Source organism: Muscardinus avellanarius (assembly GCF_963383645.1).
Source record: "Muscardinus avellanarius genome assembly, chromosome: 4".
NCBI lineage: Eukaryota > Metazoa > Chordata > Mammalia > Rodentia > Gliridae > Muscardinus > Muscardinus avellanarius.
In genome coordinates this window covers 45,208,304-45,227,480 of record NC_137789.1, presented here as the reverse complement: position 1 = coordinate 45,227,480, position 19,177 = coordinate 45,208,304, and the positions used below count along the sequence as shown (strand labels likewise).

Below are 19,177 nucleotides of genomic sequence, written 5' to 3'. Positions count from 1 at the left end.
AATAGGTATATTCTTGTGTGTGTGGGGGGGGGGGTGTTACTGGGGATGGATGTATGGATCCATGGATGGATGGATAGATGGATGGTACTCAGTGATGGATGGATGGATGGATGGATGGATGGATGGATGGATGGATGGATGGAACCCAGAGGCAGTCTAACTCTGAATTACACACCCAGTCCTTTTATTTTTTTTCCCCCCCTGTGGTACTGGGGGTGGATTCCAGGGGCTTTTCTACATTTGGACTATACCCCCAGACCTATTTTATACTTTATTTGGAAACAGGGCCTCACTAAGTTGCTGAGAGCCTCACTAAATAGCTGAGGCTGGCTTCGAACCTGTGTGATCCTCCTGTCTCAGCCTCCCAAGCGCTGGGATTACACGTGTGTGCCACCACATTCGGCATATATTTATTTTTTAAATAAAGGACTTTTTTCTGGGTGTGGTGGTGTGTGCCTGTAATTCCAGTACTTCGAGGCTGAGAGGATTGTAGGTTTGAGGACAGCCTCAGCAAGTAGTAAGACTCTCATCAATCTGATGAGATGTGTTTCAAAATAAAACTAAATAGGTCTGGGATTTAGATCGGAGATAGAATGCTCCTGGGTTCAACTCCCAGTACCACACACACTTATTTTTTTTTTTTTATAATGAGCTATTGTATCTTGACCTGTTTTATTTTATTTTATTTATTTATTTTTTGTGGTACTGGGGGTGGAACCCGGAGGCTTTCTACCTCTGGGCTATACTTCCAGACCTATTTTTGGAAACAGGGTCTCCTGTTTCCAAAAAGCCTAAGTAGCTCAGGAGTTCCTCAAACCTGTGTGATCCTCCTGTCTCGGCCTCCCATGTACTGGGATTACAAGCATGTGCCACCATGCCCGGATGAGCTTATCTTTAATGTGTTTTTCTAATAAACAGAGGCTTGCTGACAAATATTTCCCCAAAACAGAGTGATAAAGAGGAAGGAATGAAACTCATACACTTAATTTTTTAAGAGAACTCTATATTTTACGTCAGTTATATAAGCTGAGTGTTTTAAAACATACCTTGGGGAAAATATGGCTACTTTTTCAAAATTATAAGCTTTATTTCTGAATATAAAGTCCAGAATTTATTAGATGTTTCTGATTCCAAAATAACAGAATTAGGATATGCCTCAATTTAGATTTTAAGTAACTGTATAATAAAATAACAGCAGTAGGTCCAAAGCTGAAACACAAAGTAAGTTTGTATTTTTTTCTAACATAAAAGAGAGAAATGTTTTGTTTGTTTAGTATAGCTATGATTCCTAAACAGTACCAGGGCACCTTAGCAAATTAACATGGGTGCCACACAATATTTAAAAATTTGAGAAAACATAGCCAGACCTGTTGGACACCATACAGACTCCTAATTCGAGGTAGTTTACATTTTCAATATTAGATGACATTATACTTATTCCAGCAGTGTGATGAAAAGTAGTGTGAAAGAAGCCGAGTAGAGGAGGAAACAATGCTGACCCAACGTCTGGGACACTGGGCAGTGTCCACAGCTACTAGTGGTAATGCTAGAAATTCTTATACTGCTTGGACCTAACTGTTTAATAAACAAAGAAATTAAAATTTTTTTGGCCTAGATATGCTGTGAAAAAATTACAGAGACACTAAAGGGCCCTATGGGCTGAGAAAGACTGGGAACATCTGTGGTATAGGCAAGAAAAATACAAAAGAAGTCATTTAGTTTTTCTCTCTCTACCTAGAAATTTTCTAAATAAATAGTCATATAAAAAGGGGAAAATATATACAAACATACATAAAAAGTTTGGATTTTTATTGAAATCTCAGGTTAGGTATCAAACAAAATCTGCTTTCTTCAGATAAAAATATTCTCTCAGATGTCTCCAGATAGAGTCTAAATTGGTCCTTCAATGCCGTATTTTTATTGTCCTCATGAAATGTCCATATACGCTAGGCGCTAGGATGACCCCAAAAGCATTTTCATCGAGTGAAGGACCGTACGTGACGACCTCTCCCACTGCCTCCACTAACGAACTTTCCTCTTGAGCCTCCACTGCCACTATTTGCGCTAGCCCAGGAAGGGCCGAGGCCGCCGCGACCTCTTGAAGCACGGTCCCGAGGACTTGGGCGGTAACCTAAAGAAGAAAGAATACAGATTTTAGTCCTACCATCCTTTCCTTTCTCACTTAGTAAATATAATCTATGATGGTGACAAAACTGAACAAGCATGGGGAAGGGGGAGAGGGGAAGACAGCACATTGGGGAGAACATCAAGTGCTATGTACATGTATGTCACTATCAACATAATTTATATTGTGATGTGAGATAAATGCACCAATAAAGGCATTAAAAAAAAAAGTAAGCTGGGCACAGTGGCAGGGCCTGTAATCCCAGTACTTGGGAGGCAGAGACAGGATGACAGATTTGAGGCTAGCGCCAGAAATTTATTTACTATCTATTTTTTTTTAATTTATTTATTTTGTGTGTGTGTGGTACTGGGGTTCCTGGAAGCCCTTCTTCCTCCGGGCTACACTCCCAGACCTATTTTTACATTTTTTATTTGGAAACAGGGTCTCCTAAGCCAGCGCGCGCGGCTGGCTTCGAACCTGCGCGATCCTCCTATCTCTGCCTCCCAAGCGCGGGGATTACAAGCGTGCACCACCACGCCCGGCAATTTACTTATTTATTTTGGTAGTACTGGGGATGGCACCCAAGGCTATACTCCCAGACCTATTTTATACTTTATTTGGAAACAGGGTCTCACTAAGTTGCTGAGACACTCACTAAGTAGCTGAGGCTGTCTTTGAACCTGTGTGATCTTCCTGTCTCAGCCTCCCAAGTGCAGGGATTACAAGCGTGTGCCACCACACCTGGCTGGCTGGCTGGCTGGTTTGTTTGTTGTTTGCTTGTTTGTTTGTTTGTTTGTTGCCATACTGGAGATGGAACCCAGGGGCATTCTACCTCCAAGCTCCACCCCCAGATCTATTACTTTTTCTTTGTTTTGAAACAGCGTCTCACTGAGTTGCAAAGGACCTCACTAAGTAGCTGAGGCTGTCTGCAAACTGCGATCCTCCTGTCTCAGCCTCCCAGATGCTGGGATTACAAGCAAGTGCCACCAAGCCCAGCTCAGCGTCAACAATTTAGCAAGAAGAGCATGCGATTTGCGAACAGCCTCAGTTACTTAGTGAGGCCCTCCGCAACTTAATGAGACCTGTTTCAAAGTAAAGAATAAAAAATAGTGCAGAGGGTATAGCTCGGAGGTTGAATGCCCCTGGGCTCCACCCCAAGACAGACAGACAGACAGACAGACAGACACACACACACACACACACACACACACACACACACACACACACACACAAATCTCTGAAATAAAAAAAAAAATCAGGCGGGTAGTGGTGGCACAGGCTTGTAATCCCAGCATTGGGGAAGCGGACTGGAGGATTGCGATTCGTGGTTTGCGAATGTACTTATATATATTATAAAATATTCTCTTCAAAGGAGAGTCATTCAACAATTTGAAAAGAAATCAGCTTCCTTCTCTCAGCAGTGTCAAGCAGGGAAGAGGCATACCTGCAGAACTGAGTGGTCTTAATGGTGGGAGAGGGCCCCTGTTAAAATTGCTCTGGCCTCCACGACTTTCATTGTAATTTCCTCGAGGAGTATTCTGAGCACTCCAACTGGAACCTCTGGTTCCCTCCCGACGACTGTAGTTTCCTAAAAATAAATAACAGAATAAAAATCTACCTTTTTCAAAACTTTAGTTGGATTAAACAAGATCTCAATGGTTTTTTCTTAATCTTCAAAGTAATGGAAATGAGACTGGAATCCTATACATTGAATATACTACATATTATAAGCATTACACGGTGGATCAAGGCAGAGAGGCTCTAGAGCCAGAAAACCAGGGCTTAAATACAGGTTCTGCCACTTTCATGTGACCTGGTCATCTGGAAGATAATTTTCTCATCTACAAAGTGGGATACTAACAGAACCTACTTCATGGGGTTGAGATCCCTATTGACATGTCCGTTACTAATGTAAATTTATATTCTTTCATGTTATCAAGCCAGGCATGGTGGCGCATGCTCGTAGTCCCAGCGCTTGGGAGGCTGAGACAGCCTCAGCTACTTAGTGAGACCCTGTTTCCAAATAAAAAATATAAAATAAGTCTGGGAGTGTAGCCTGGGAGTAGAAAGCCCCTGGGTTCCATCCCCAGTACAAAAAAAAAGTTATCAACTCACCAGTAAAGGATAATTTCTGTAAGTATAATCAGATAGTTTCTGAGTATTTGAAATGATCAGCCAAGATTTCCTTTAAATTGATCACAAATAGTATAATATATGAAAGGTTAACTTAAAAAGGGGGCAGGGATACCCCCTATCCAATACAATACCCTGCAAATAGTACTACTGGTCTAGAAGTGGCTCAACATTAATAACAGAAATACATTTATCTGAATCATGTATTTTAATATGCCAATACTCAAACCCATTAAAAACACACATAGTTACCTTTTGAAGCAGGTGGTGTAAAAAACCTGTTCTGACTATGAAAAGCACCTCGTCCTCCACGATTGCCTGAAAACCCTCCACGAGAAGAAATCTTCTGTGATACTTTGAGTGGCCGTTTTGGTGGTGGTATTCCATCTTGAGGGACCACTTCTTTACTTTCAGCTGCAACAAAATCATCCACATGCATAGACGGTGGTCTACTTGTGTTCTGTTTTCTCTGACGAAAAATATCATGGGGTCGTATGCCCTGTCCAAATCCTCCCCTGCCTCTTCCTCTTGGTGGTGGTACAACATGAGCTCGTTTGGCAGGCTCAATGTATTCAGACTTCCCACTATTAAAACAAAAAGTTATTAATTTTTTTCATATTCCCAGTAAAAATATAATAGTCAACCATTGTAACGTTAAAAACTAGGTTTCAAAGCCGGATGTGGTGGTGCACGCTTGTAATCCCAGTGCTTGGGAGGCTAAGACAGGAGGATTCCACAGGTTCAAAGCCAGCCTCGGCTACTTAATGAGGCTCTCAGCAACTTAGTGAGACCCTATTTCCAATAACATAAAAATATGTCTGGGAGTATAGCCCAGAGGTAAAAAGCTCCTGGGTTCCATTCCTGGTACCACAAAACAAAACAACCTAGATTTTAATTTTGTCTTACTCTAATTCTATTAACTTTACAAGTTAACTTTAGTGATTAACAATTTTTTTTAAAACAATATGCTACTTCTTAAACTTTCCAAAATTCTTTTAAAGAACAATGTAACATAGTTTGGAAGGTAGAATCCTTCTAGGTTCAAACCTCAGTACTGCAAAAAACCAACAACAAACAAACAAAAACAACAGCCAGGGCAGTCGTGTGCTCTATAATCCCAGTACATGGGAGAAAAGAAGTTCTACAAGCACATGTTAACTCAGTCAGGCCTGCCCTGTTTAAAAATTAAACAAATAAGAAGGAACTGGAGTGCAGCTCAGAAAATAGAATGCCCCCAGGTTTAATCCCTACTGCGAAAAAAACACAAAAACCCAACAAATTCAAACAATATTTATGTTTAATAGCCATTCATTTTATATACATATACATATACATATACATATATCTTTTGGTGGTACTGAGGATGAAACCCAGGGATATTCTACCTCCAAGTTATACCTCTAAACCCCCCCTTTTTTGTGGGTTTGGGGATGGAACCCAGGGGCATTTTACCTCTGAGCTATACCCCCTGCCCTATTTTTTATTCTTTATTTTGAAACAGGGTCTCACTAAGTTGCAGAGGGCCTCACTAAATAGCTGAGACTGTCCATGGACCACGATCCTCTGGTCTGAGCCTCCTGAATGCTGGGCACCACCACGCCCAGCTACCATCCATTGTTTAATAACCATGCATTTATTTTAAAATACATTAAGGCCAGGCATTTCAATTCCCAGAACCATCAAATAAAAAAATAAGATCTTGCCGGGCGTGGTGGCGCACGCTTGTAATCCCCGCGCTTGGGAGGCAGAGACAGGAGGATTGTGCAGGTTCGAAGCCAGCCATGCTGGCTTAAGAGACCCTGTTTCCAAATAAAAAAGTATAAAAAATAGGTCTGGGAGTGTAGCCCGGAGGTAGAAGGGCTTCCAGGAACCCCAGTACCACCAAAAAAATAATAAGATCTTCAGTGGAATAAATTTTACCTTGAAGTTATAAAAGTCTCATGCTTATGCTTTCCAAGTTTGAATCCTTTAGTAGTCTTGGTTCTTCCTGGAGATGATGGTTCTGACAAAAACGAGCGCTCTAATTCTGAGTGCAAATCAAAGTCACTACAGCATTTTTCAGAGAGTTCAATCAAGTCAACCTTTACCTGTAGTCATAAAAATGAAACAAAATACATCTTAAATGTAACTATTAATGTAATATTTCTATAGAAATTCTTATCTGAAAGTTATATTTAACTCTCATGATAAATGAATAAATCTTTTCAGAAAGCAACATCACTGGTAGCTAACAACAACAAAAACCTTAGAAATTCAGTTACTTTTTAAATATTTTTTGTTGTGTGTATGTGGTGTTTGTTTGTTTGTTTGTTTGTTTGTTTGTTTGTTTGTTTTGGTACTGGGGATGTAACCCAGGGGCCTTCTACCTCCGGGCTACACTCCCAGACCTATTTTATATATTTTATTTGGAAACAGGGTCTCTTAAGCCAGCTGAGGCTGGCTTCGAACCTGCGCGATCCTCTTGTCTTAGCCTCCCAAGCATGGGGATTACAAGTGTGCGCCACCACACCTGGCTATATCTTTTTTTGTTTTGTTTTGTTTTTTGTTTTGGGCAGGTCTGGGGATGGAACACAGGGGCATTTGACCTCCGAGCTACATCCCTTGCCCTTTTTTTTTTTTTAAGTGGTACTGGGGTTCCTGGAAACCCTTTTACCTCTGGGCTATACTCCCAGATATATTTTATATTTTCATTTGGAAACAGGGTCTCTTAAGCCAGTGAGGCTGGCTTTGAACCTGTGCAATCCTCCTGTCTTTGCCTCCCAAACCTGGGGATTACAAGCGTGCACCACCACACCCGGCTTCCCTGCCCCATTTTTTATTCTTTATTTTGAAACCGAGTCTCACTGAGTTGCAGAGGACCTCACTAAGTATGAGGCGGTCCCGGAACTGTGATCCTCTGATCTCAGCCTCCCGAATGCTTCAGTTTTGATTTTTTTTAATAGTGGTATTCCTTTTCAAAGCAGGACAATAATCTTGAATACTTTTGCTACCTGCCAGAGAATTCAGGATTTCTCTAAATTAACTAAACTCCAACACCTCCAGAATATTTCCCAAAGAATCTGAAAACAGCATAGCCCTATTAGCCTTGTAAAGTCACTCATTTCTTTTAAAAAAGGATTTTGTACCAACAGTTTCCAAAAAGTTCTATGCATTTAATGAGGTTCCAACCTAAGTTTAGTACCAGAGAAACCAAAATTAGGTTTACTTTTCAAGTTTATCATGTTTCAGAGACCCAAAGTTTCTATAAATCAAGATTACAATCATCACTGTAAGATAATTGTGATTAACTTACAAGTTATAAGAATAACTTCCAACACAACTTTTTTAAAATCTGCGCTGACCAATACAGCAGTCATCAACTACATGTGTCTATTTAAATTTAAATTAGTTGAGCTGGGCATGGTGGTGCATGCATGTAATCCCAGCATGACACAGAAGGATCACAGGTCGCAGACAGTCTTGACTACTTAGTGAGGCCCTTTGCAACCTCAGTGAGGCCAAAAATAGAGCTTGGAGTGTGGCTTGGAGGTAGAATGCCCTTGGGTTCCATCCACAGTACCACACACACAAAAATAAAGAGATAGATAGATAGATAGATAGATAGATAGATAGATAGATAGATAAATTTAAATCAGTGAAAATTAAAATAGAAACCCAGGCATGGTGGTGCATGCCTGTAATCCCAGTACTTGGGAGGCTAAGACAGGAGAATTGCAGGTTCAAGGCCAGACTCAGCAACTTAGTGAGGCCCTCAGAACTTAGTGCAGAGAGACCCTGTTTCAAAATAAAGAATAGTCGGGTGGGGTAGTGCATGGTTGTAATCCCAGGATTTAGGAGGCCGAGACAGGAGGATTGCAGCTCACAGGCAGCCTCAGCTACTTAGTGAAGCCCTTTGCCACTCAGTAAGACCCTGTTTCAAAGTGAGGAATAAAAAATAGGGCTAGGAGTATAGCTCAGAGGTAGACTGCCCCTAGGATACGCCTGGCGTGGTGACACACACTTGTAATCCCAGTGCTTGGGAGACTGAGACAGGAGGATCACACCAGTTCGAAGCCAGCCTCAGCTACTTATTGAAACTCTAAGCAACTTAGTAAGACCCTGTTTTCAAATAAAGTATAAAACAGGTCTGGGAGTATAGCCCGAAGGTAGAAAAGCACCTGGGTGCCACCTCCAGTACCACACACACAAAAAATATATATATACATATATATGTATATATACACACACACACACACACACACACACACACACACACACACACACACATACCAAGAATAAAAAATAGGGCTGGGGGTGTAGCTCAGAGGTTGAATGCCACTGGGTTCCATCCCCAGACCCTCAAAAAAAAAAAAAAAAGAAAAGAAAAGAAAAGATTCAGTTCCATAATCATACTAAACACATTTCAAATGAGCAAAAGTAACATGAGGCTAGGTAGGTTATAGACATTCCCATTACTATGTAAAATTTTACTGGACAGTGTAGTTCTAAAGAACCACAAAACAATTTATACACAAAAGATATTAATTAAGCTGGGTGAGATGGCACACGCTTTTAATCCTTTTAATCCTAGTACTTGGGAAATTGACACAGGAGGATCGGGGGTTCTCGACCAGCCACAGCTACTTAGTAAGGCCCTCCACAACTTTGTGAGACCTTGTTTAAAAAATAAAGAAGCTGGAATAGTGATGCACACCTGTAATCCCTGTACTTTCAAGGCTGAGACAGGGGGATCATGGTTTGAGGATAGCCTCAGCAAGTACTGAGACTCTCATCAACATAGTGATACCGCTTCCAATATGGAATAAAACCAGGATAGGGGTGTAGCTTGGATGTAGAATGCTCCTGGGTTCAATCCTCAGTACTAAAAAAGAAGAAACCAAAAACCAACAAAACAAACCAGGGTCTAAGAGAGCTGAAGCTGGCCATGAACCTATGATCCTCCTGTGTCAATCTCCCAAATATTGGAATTACAAACATGCATCACTACCATGCCTGGCACGAATACATCTTAAATGTGAAGCAAACCATTCTTTTAGTTTTTGTTTTGTTTTGTGTAATACTGAGGATATACATGATGAACTAACATTGTATAGACCAGGAAATATCCAAATATCTTTCTTCGATTAAGAAAAGAACCAATGTATGAGTTCAATAGATGTAGCTAAAATCATTTGCCCTAATGCATCTCCAAGAAGCATAAAAAAAAGACTGCATTAAGTTTAAAATCTTTTTCTTTATGCTGAGGACTGAACCTAGAGGCATTCTAACTGAGCTACACACCTCAGCCCTATTTTACTTCTTATTTTGAAACAGGGTCTTACTAAATTGTTGAGGATCTTGCTAAGTTGCTGAGGTTGGCTTCAAACCTGTAATCTTCCTGTCTAATCCTCCCAAGTACTGGGATTAGAGGCATGCACCACCATACCTGGCCCTTAAAATCTTTAATTATTTTCTTATCTACTCAGTGATATATTTAAGAATGTCAAATCTCTCTCTCTCTCTCTCTCTCTCTCTCTCTCTCTCTCTCTCTCTTTTTTATTTTTGGGGGTCTGGGGATGGAACCCAGGGACATTCGACCTCCGAGCTACACCGCCTGCCCTGTTTTTTATTCTTTATTTTGAAACAGGGTCTCACTAAGTTGCAGAGGGCCTCACTAAGTAGCTGAGGCTGTCCGTGAACTGCGATCCTCTGGTCTCAGCCTCCCAAATGCTGGGATTACAAGCGTGCACCACCACGCCCGGCTTCTCATTTGTATTATAACATTTATATTTTACAAGTTCTCAACTGAGAGCAGAAACCACTGTTCTTCTTAAACCTAAATACAATAATGAATTTTGGGGGCTGGGGGTGCAACTAAGAGTAGAGCATTTGCCTAGCATGTGCAATACTCTGGTTTGATTCCCAGCACCACAGTCCCTACCCTGGAAAAAAAAATGAGTTACTATTTTGTAGGATATTTTTCTTTATTCTGTACTCCCCAGACATAAGACAACAAAGTGCTTCAGAAAACAAAGTGCTTCAGAATACTTACACAAAAAAGTCATTTTTTCCCTTAAAGTCACATTTCCAATATATATATTACTAACTAAAAAGCAGCAAAACAAGCAGCATAAAAACCTGGAAGTTCTGAATACCATTAACCAGGCTATTAGCACACACAAAAAGTACTGGTCTCAAGTAGACCTTGATCTATTCTACTGCTAGTAACACAAAGAAAAAACATAAAAAACAATGAATTTTCTAAATATTTAGTAATAAAATCCTTTATACCAAATCCATATCTGCATCAATCTCTTCAGTCTGAAATGGAGTGAACCACATAGATTTCAACTGATCATCCATGACATCAGCTAGCACATATGCAGTCCTAGAATATGAAAAGTATTTGGTGAAAAGCAGAATTACAAAATCTTTTAGCTTATAAGTACAAGCTATGGAAGGCACAATTAAAAATATTACCCTACAGCCAGGCGTGGTGGCACACACTTGTAATCCCCGTGCTTCGGAGGCAGAGACAGGAGGATCACACAGGTTCCAAGCCAGCCACACGCGCTAGCTTAAGAAACCCTGTTTCCAAATTTTTTTTTTAAATGTAAAAATAGGTCTGGGAGTGTAGCCCAGAGGTAGAAGGGCTTCCAGGAACCCCAGTACCACAAAAAAAAAAAAAAAAAAAAAAAAAAAAAATATATATATATATATATATATATATATATATATCCCTGTGAAGTATCACTAAAATTAGCAAAGACGCCTTCAAAAATTTATTCAAAGCTATGGTGGCACAAACTGGTAATCCCAGTACTTGAAAGGCTGACATAGGAAGACTGCAGGTCCGAGAACAGCCCTGGCAACTTAACGAGAATCTCAGCAATTTAGCAAAACTCTATTTTAAAACAAATAAAATAGAGCCAGGTGTGGTGGCACACGCTTGTAATCTCAGCATTTGGGAGGCTGAGACAGGAGGACTGCAGTTCATGGACAGCCTCAGGTACTTAGGCCCTTTGCAACTCAGTGAGACCCTGTTTCAAAATAAAGAATAAAAAATAGAGCTGACAGTGTAGCTCAGAGGTAGAATGCCCCTATGTTACATCTCCAGTACTGAAAAAAGAAAAAGAAAAAAAGTCTGGAGCTGCAGCTAAGAGGTAGAATGTGCCTGGGTTCAATTTCCAGTACCACATTAAATAAAAAATTACTCAAGAATTAGGTATACACTTAGCCAGGTGCAGTGGCACATGCCTGAAATCCTAGTGCTTGGGAGGCTGATACAGGAGGATCATAGGTTTAAAGGACAAGCTCTGCAATATAGTGGTACTCTCAACAACCTACGTAGACCTTATTTCAAAATAAGAAATAAAATATGGGCTGGAGGATTTATCTTGAAAGGTAGAATGTTCTTGAGGTCAATTCCTAGAACTAACTCCCTCCAAAAAAATTTTCTTACAAGCCATTAACTTGGAAAATAATTCTGCTTTAACAAATTTTGACCTTTTAATAAAATTAAACAGACCCTGGGTTTATTTCTAAAAAGTTACTTTTTTCTGTGTGATATTGGGGACTGAATGCAGTAGTATTCTACCTCCAAGCTATACCCCAGCCTGATTTTATTTTTTGCTTTCAAACAAGGTCTCGCTAGATTGTTGAGAGTCTTGCTATTTGGCTAAGGCTGGTCTTGAATCTGTGATCCTCCTGTCTCAATCTCCCAAGTACTGAGATTACGGGAGAGAGATACCATGCCAGGATAAAAGGTATGTTTGTTTGTTTGTTTGTTTGTTTGTTTGTTTGTTTTGGTGGAACTGGGGTTCCTGGAAGCCCTTCTACCTCCGGGCTACACTCCCAGACCTATTTTTACATTTTTATTTGGAAACAGGGTCTCCTAAACCAGTGCGCGCAGCTGGCTTCGAACCTGCACGATCCTCCTGTCTCTGCCTCCCAAGCGCGGGGATTACAAGCATGCGCCACCACGCCCGGCATGTTTATTAAACCATATACGTATGTTTATTAAACCATATACGTATGTATAAAAGGTATGTTTATTAAACCATATACGTTTGTATAAAAATTGCCCACACTTGGCTTTTTTTTTTTTTTTTTTTTTTTTGTGTGTGTGTGTGTGTGGTGGTACTGGTCATTGAACCCAGAGGCATTTTTACCTCTGTGCCACATATCCCCCCAGACTTATTCAACTTTTTTGTTTTAAAACAGAGTTACTTTTTCATACAGATTCTTTTTTTTTTTTTTTTTTCCGGGTCTGGGGATGGAACCCAGAGGCATTTGACCTCCAAGCTATACCCCCTACCCTCTTTTTTTATTCTTTATTTTGAAACAGGGTCTCAATGAGTTGCAGAGGGCCTAAGTATCTGAGGCTGTCCACGAACTGAGATCCTCCGGTCTCAGGCTCCCGAATGCTGGGATTACAAGCATATGACACCACGCCCGGCTCAGATTAATTCTATTACATTACATGGTCATTAGAGTTACAGTGCGCCAATGATTAATATTAAGAAGTATATGTCCTTTAAACCAGAGATCAGTAAATAGCCTGTTTTTGTACAACATGTATGCTACGCATGGTTTGTATATTTTGAAAGATTTTCTTAAAAACAAAATAGATAGTTGAGTGTGGTAGTACATGCCTGTAATCCGATCACAATTCCTGGCCAGCCTACTAAGTGAGGCCCTTTGCAACTCAGTAAGACCCTGTTTCAAAATAAAGAATGAAAAATATAGGACTGGGGGTATAGGTCAGAAGTAGAATGCCCCTGGGTTCCATCCTCAGTACCGGACAAAAAAAAGAAAAAAAGAAAAGAAAAATGAAAAAAGAAAAATAAGGCTTGAGGGTGTAACTTGGAAGAATGGCCCTGGGTTCAATCCCCTGTCCTTGATCTGTAATCCTCCTGTCGCAGCCTCCCAAATACTGGGATTACAAGTGTGTGCCACCACACCACAGGCCTTTTTAAGTAATAAATAACTAGGGATGAAACCTAGGGGCATTCTACCTCCTAGCTACACCTCCAGCCCTATTTTTTATTCTTTATTTTGAAACACAGTATCATTGAGTTACAAAGGGCCTCACTAAGTAGCCAAGGCTTTCCGAGAACCCGGATCCTCCTCTCTCAGCCTCCCAAATGCTGGGATTATAAGTGTGTGCCACCATGCCTGGCACACTACAGCCCTTTTTAAGTTATTTATTTTTGTATGTGGTACTGGGGACTGGGAACGCAGGGGCATTCTAGCTCTAAGCCTCTCTCTCTCTCTCTCTCTCTCTCTATATATATATATATATATATATATATATATATCCCCAGTACTGGAGATACACTGAGTAGCTGGGGCTGGCCAACAACCTACAATCCTGTTTTAGCCTTCCAAGTACTGGGATTACAAGCATGTGCCACCATGCCCAGCTAGTAATTTTTTTTTTTTTTGAAGTAGAGTCACACTAGGCTGCTAAGAGTCTCACTAAACTGCTGAGGCTGGTCTTGAACCTGAAATCTTCCTGTCTCAGCATCCCAAGTAGCGGGATTACAGGTATGCGCAATCATACCTGGCCTAGAGTTTTTACTATCTTACCCTTTATAGAAGAAAAAAAAAAACCTTTGCCGACCCTCTCTGGACTACAGCCATTATCTACTCAATATCTACTCAAATACAAAAGCTTCTTTTTCTTTTTACCTATTGTTAAACAGATTCTGGAGAGATTCTGGAGCTGAAAGTATTGGCTCTACATCCTGGTCACTGAGAGGCAAAGGATCACCTGATGATTCCAACATCTGCTTAAGTCCAACTACATTGTCCAACAAAGAATCCAGATTGTCATCATCTTTTGAATGTTCCTAGACACACAAAAAAGCAGAATAAGATGAAGATAAAACTTGAATACTTATGCCTATAATCTACTGTCTCTTTAGGGAAAAGGGCTGAATTATTTTACTACTAAAAAATATGAACCACCATCAAGAAATTATTTATATTAAACATATCAAAATAAAATAATTACTAAAAATGTTCCTCCTCTTTGCTATTGTTCCAATGTAGGGTTTCAATCCAAGGCCTTGCACATGCGAGGCAAAAGCTCTGCCACTGAGATATATCTCCAGTCCCCCATGTTATTTCTAAACAACGGCAGCAAGCGGCATCTTGTGTACAAAGAACAGACAATTTAAAAACGACTGCCTTCATTTACTCTTTAAGATTCAAAACAGTACAGAGGATTTCCCTCCACATTATTAATCCATAGAGTTATTTGAATCGTATAAATACCCACCTAAGGGCTCACTATTTAAAACAAAGATTATGAAAAACTAGTCAAATTGAGAAAAAATATGCCTCAGATATATTCTGATTTTATTTTGTTTCTATTTTTTATTTTTACCAAAACAAGCTTCTCTAGTTCAAGGAACAAATTTTCTGGACTTTCTTCTTTGCTTTGTAGAAGTTGTTTTAACTCTGCAGCATTAATACTCATCGTCCGTGATGGATGGGCTCCCTCTACTTCCATGAGACCACTATCATCTCCACAACATCCCTGTGAATGTCACACACAAGTTAAATCTGAGAGCAGAAAAACTTGCAAAGATGCTTCTAATTTTACTCAGATATTTAAGCCATTTGCTACAATCGTCCCCATTGCTATTGTTTTACACCAGTACAAATGGCTAGTTTTATGAAGGATTTTAGTTAACTCAAAGCTAAAATAAGTTTTCTTTGAGTAAGACTCATAAAATAGATAAAAACACACTCAATTATTTTAATTATTTTTTGGTGTGGTACTGGGGATTGAACCCAGGGGCATTCTACTTTTGAGCTATATTCCCAGCCCATTTTATTTATTTATTTATTTTTTTTTTTTTTTTTTAATTTTTTGTGGGTCTGGGGATGGAACTCAGGGGCATTTGACCTCCGAGCTACACCCCCTGCCCTGTTTTTCATCCTATATTTTGAAGCAGGGTCTCACTAAATTGTGGAGGGCCTCACTAAGTAGCTGAAGCTGTCCTCGAACCGCGATCCTCCAGTCTCAGCCTCCCAAATGCTGGGATTATAAGCATGCGCCACCACACCCGGCTTACTTTTTATTTTAAAACAGGGTCTCACTACTTGCTGAGGCTGTCCTTGAATCTACAATCCTCCTGTCTCAGACTCTTAAGTACTAAAATTACAGGTGTGCACCACTGTGCCCTGCCAAGCCACATTTAAGTATAGTCCCTCAGAAGGAAACTCACAAAAGTGTACTCACCAGCTGAGCATGGTGGCACACGCCTGCTATCCTAGTATTTAGGAGGCTGAGAAAAGAGGATCACAGGTTCAAGGCCAGCCTGAGCAACTTAATGAGGCCCTGTTTCAAAATAAAATATAAGCTGGGCATGGTGACACATGCCTGCAATTCCAGTACGAGGCTTATCCTGAACTAAATTAAGACTATCTGCAAAAAACCTGTGGTTAACATCATACTGAACAGTAAGAAACTAGAAGTTTTCTAAGATCAGGATCATGTCACTTATTATTCCTTTCAACATGGTATCAGAAGTCCTAGATATTAAAAAAAAAGACCAAAAAAAGAAATAAAAGATAAACAAATTGAGAAGAAAGAAATGTCTTGGGTGGTAATTACATGTCAATGTGGGTTCATAAACTATAACAAATGTGTCATTATAATTCAAAATGTCCATAGTAAAGGGGCTTGTATTTATGTAGAGACAAAGGATATATAAAGGGGCTCTGTATTTTCCACTCCGTTTTTTTTTGTTTGTTTTTGTTTTTTTTGGTTTTTTTTTTTTTTTTTTTTTTTTGGTGGTACTGGGGTTCCTGGAAATCCTTCTACCTCCAGGCTACACTCCCATACCTATTTTATGCTTTTTAAATTTAGAAACAGGGTCAAACCTGTGATCCTCCTGTCTCCTCCCAAGTGCAGGGATTACAAGCATGCACCACCACGTCCAGCGCTTTCCACTCCGTTTTGCTATGAACCTAAAACTGTATTAAAAAATAGAGTCTACGCTGGGAATAGTGGTACAAATTTGTAATCCCAGTACTTTGGAGGCTGAGACAGGAAGATCAAAAGTTCTGGGCCAGCCTCAGCAATTTAGCAAGGCCTTCCTTAACTTAGTGAAACCTTGTTTCAAAATAAAAAATAAAGCTCCGGCATGGTGGCACACACTTGTAATCCCAGAATTTGGGAGGCTGAAACCGGAGGATTGAGGTTCGCAAACTGCCTCAGTTACTTAGTGAGGCCCTCTGCAACTTAGTGAGACCCTGTTTTAAAATAAAGAATAAAAATAGGGCAGGGGGTGTGACTAGGAGGTCAAATACCCCTGGGTTCCATCCCCTGACCCACAAAATAAATAAATAAATAAATAAATAAATAAATAAATAAATAATAAATAAAAAATAGGCCTTAGGTATAGCTTGGAGATAGAATACACCTGGATTCTATCCCCAGTACAAAAAAAAAAAAAAAAAAAAACTCTTGTTACTTATTATAATGCATATACAGCAAACTTGAAAGTATACTATATCCAATTCTAGATTTCCTAAGGCTGCTTTTAATTACAAGCAAGGGGATTAGAGTTTAAAAGAGACAGGAGGATCACAGGTTCACAACTCAGTGAAACCCTGTTTCAAAAATCAAAGAATAAAATAGGGTTGGGATATAGCTCAGAGGCAGAATGCCCCTGGGTTAAATCCCCAGTACCACACAAAAGGAGGTTGTAGATGGGATGGGGAGTAGAAGCCAAGGGATCACTAAAGTTTAGTGAAAGAAAAAAAAATTTTGAGAGGAAGAGATCAAACTATAAACTCATTAAATATATGAAATAATCTAAAATTTTCATCTCTCCATACTACTTGTTTTTCTTATTAGGAACAGTAGCTACATCCTCAGCCCTATTTTTTATTCTTTATTTTGAAACAGGGTCTCACTGAGTTGTAAATGGCCTAAGTAGGTGAGGCTGTCCACGAACTGCGATCCTCCTGTCTCAGCCTCCTGAAAGCTGGGATTACAAGCATGTGCCACTACATCCAGCTTCAAGGAAAAAAAAAATTTTTTTTTTGGTGGTACTGGAAATGGAACCCAGGGGATCGGTACTTGCAACGCGGCATGCACAGAGAAATATCGCAGAAAATAAAAATCAGATGCTTCCCCTAATCAGCAATAACCAGGAGGAAAGGGGCAACAGGAAGAGGTCGAGCTATAGAAAGGGCCCTATAGTGAAGCAATTAAGGTGACCAATCAGAGGGTATGGAATAGGGGAGGATGGAGCCTCTTTAAAACGCAGGAGGTACATAAACAAATGTATCAAAGTTAATCATCAATCAAGCATGGGATCGAGGGAGGGGGAGGGAATGGGATGGGGAGTGGATGAGGGCTAATTGGATGATGTGTGCTTGTATATCCTCTCAAGTCTTGTATTCCAATGTGATATATGATTACAATACACCAATAAAAAAAATAAAAAAATAAAAAACAAAGATTCCTTACAAATAGACATAAAAATTCTCTATAAAATAAAGCAAATTTAGTCCAGCATTATATAAAAAGGATCATACATGAGGATAATGTAGGATGTATCCCAGAAATTCAAGGTTGGTTCAACAAGAAAAACTTAATGAAAGAAACTATTTAATAGAAAATGGGTGAAAAAACACATGATTATTTCAGTACTCAGGGAAAGCATTTGAAAAGATCCAACAATCTTTCATAATAAAACAGTTAACCTAGGAATAGAATGGAACTTCATCAACCTAGTAAAGACACAAAAAAATAGAGCTTGGTTAAAGCACTAACCTAGGCTTGTACAAAGGTAGGTTTGATTTCCAGCACCACAAAAGAGTAAACAAAAAACAAATAAATTGGGTTGATGGCACACATTTGTAATCCCAGCATTTGGTAGGCTGAGACAAGAGGATCCGATCCATGTTCGTGGTCAGCCTCAGCTACTTAGAGGCCCTTTGTAACTCAGTGAGACTCTGTTTCAAAATAAAGAACAAAAAACAGGCTGGGTACGTGTAGCTCGGAGGTAGAATGCCTCTGGGTTCCATCCCCAGTACTGCAAAAAACAAAACAACAATAACAAATAAAATCCAAAACCAGCACATTTAATAGTGAAAGACTTCTCCCTGAGATGAAGACAAAGACATCCAGTCTTGCTATTTCTATTCAATATTGTACAGGAGGTTCTTGTAAGGGCAATTTGACAAGAAAAAGAAAAGATGCTGGCTGTGGTAACTCAGTCATAAAATCTGAAAAATATTACAACAGGATCAAGGACATGAATAAAATAAAGTGATGAAGAGTTTTCCTCTGAGTAAGGTAGGAAACAACAGATTACAAAAAACAGGAGAAAAATCTAAGGGAGAGTGAAAAGATTAAGAAGGTAAACAGGATGGCACTGATGAAGGAAAAAAAGAAACATACTCAGGAAGAATAAGCCAGGCGTGGTGGTACATGCCTGTAATCCCAGTACTTGAGGAGGCGAAAATAGGAGAATTATAGGTTGGAGACTAGCCTCAGCAACCTAGCGAGACCTTGTTTCAAAACAGAAAATAAAATACGGTTGGGGATATAGTTCAGAAGTAGAATGTCACTGGGTTCAACCCATAGTACCACCAAAAAAAAAAAAAAAAAAAAAGGGCAAGCATTAACTGTCTTAGGGGCTAGGCAAATTGTGGAAATCATAAATAAACATTGGTTAATGGGTTTTGATTAAGAGATTAATAACTGTTTAATTGGTGACACATACCCAAGTATCTGTCAAAACTATTTTGTTAACGTCTAGTGAGACTAATTTGTAGTCTTTCCTCAAGTAAAACACTAAAATCTCTTTATGACAGCTACACCTGTACTGTGAAATACATGCCAATCTGTCAGAATCAAAGCACCTGGTAAATATGACTTTAGTAAACTAGATATGACACAAAACATGT

General features: G+C 39.6%; 1 protein-coding gene across 1 annotated transcript in view; it reads right to left on the bottom strand.

Moving 5' to 3' along the window:
* Window positions 1-1,976: 1,976 nt before the first annotated feature.
* Window positions 1,977-19,177, bottom strand: part of VIRMA (vir like m6A methyltransferase associated) — a gene marked incomplete at its 3' end in the record, with an annotated part of 96,122 nt that continues 78,921 nt past the window's right edge. The window contains exons 18-24 of the mRNA XM_080693950.1: window positions 14,631-14,783; window positions 13,931-14,091; window positions 10,529-10,625; window positions 6,179-6,345; window positions 4,501-4,842; window positions 3,570-3,703; window positions 1,977-2,131 (exon numbers count right to left, since the gene is read on the bottom strand). Coding sequence (XP_080550076.1) covers window positions 1,977-2,131; window positions 3,570-3,703; window positions 4,501-4,842; window positions 6,179-6,345; window positions 10,529-10,625; window positions 13,931-14,091; window positions 14,631-14,783 — 1,209 coding nt within the window. The remainder of the gene's footprint in view (window positions 2,132-3,569; window positions 3,704-4,500; window positions 4,843-6,178; window positions 6,346-10,528; window positions 10,626-13,930; window positions 14,092-14,630; window positions 14,784-19,177) is intronic.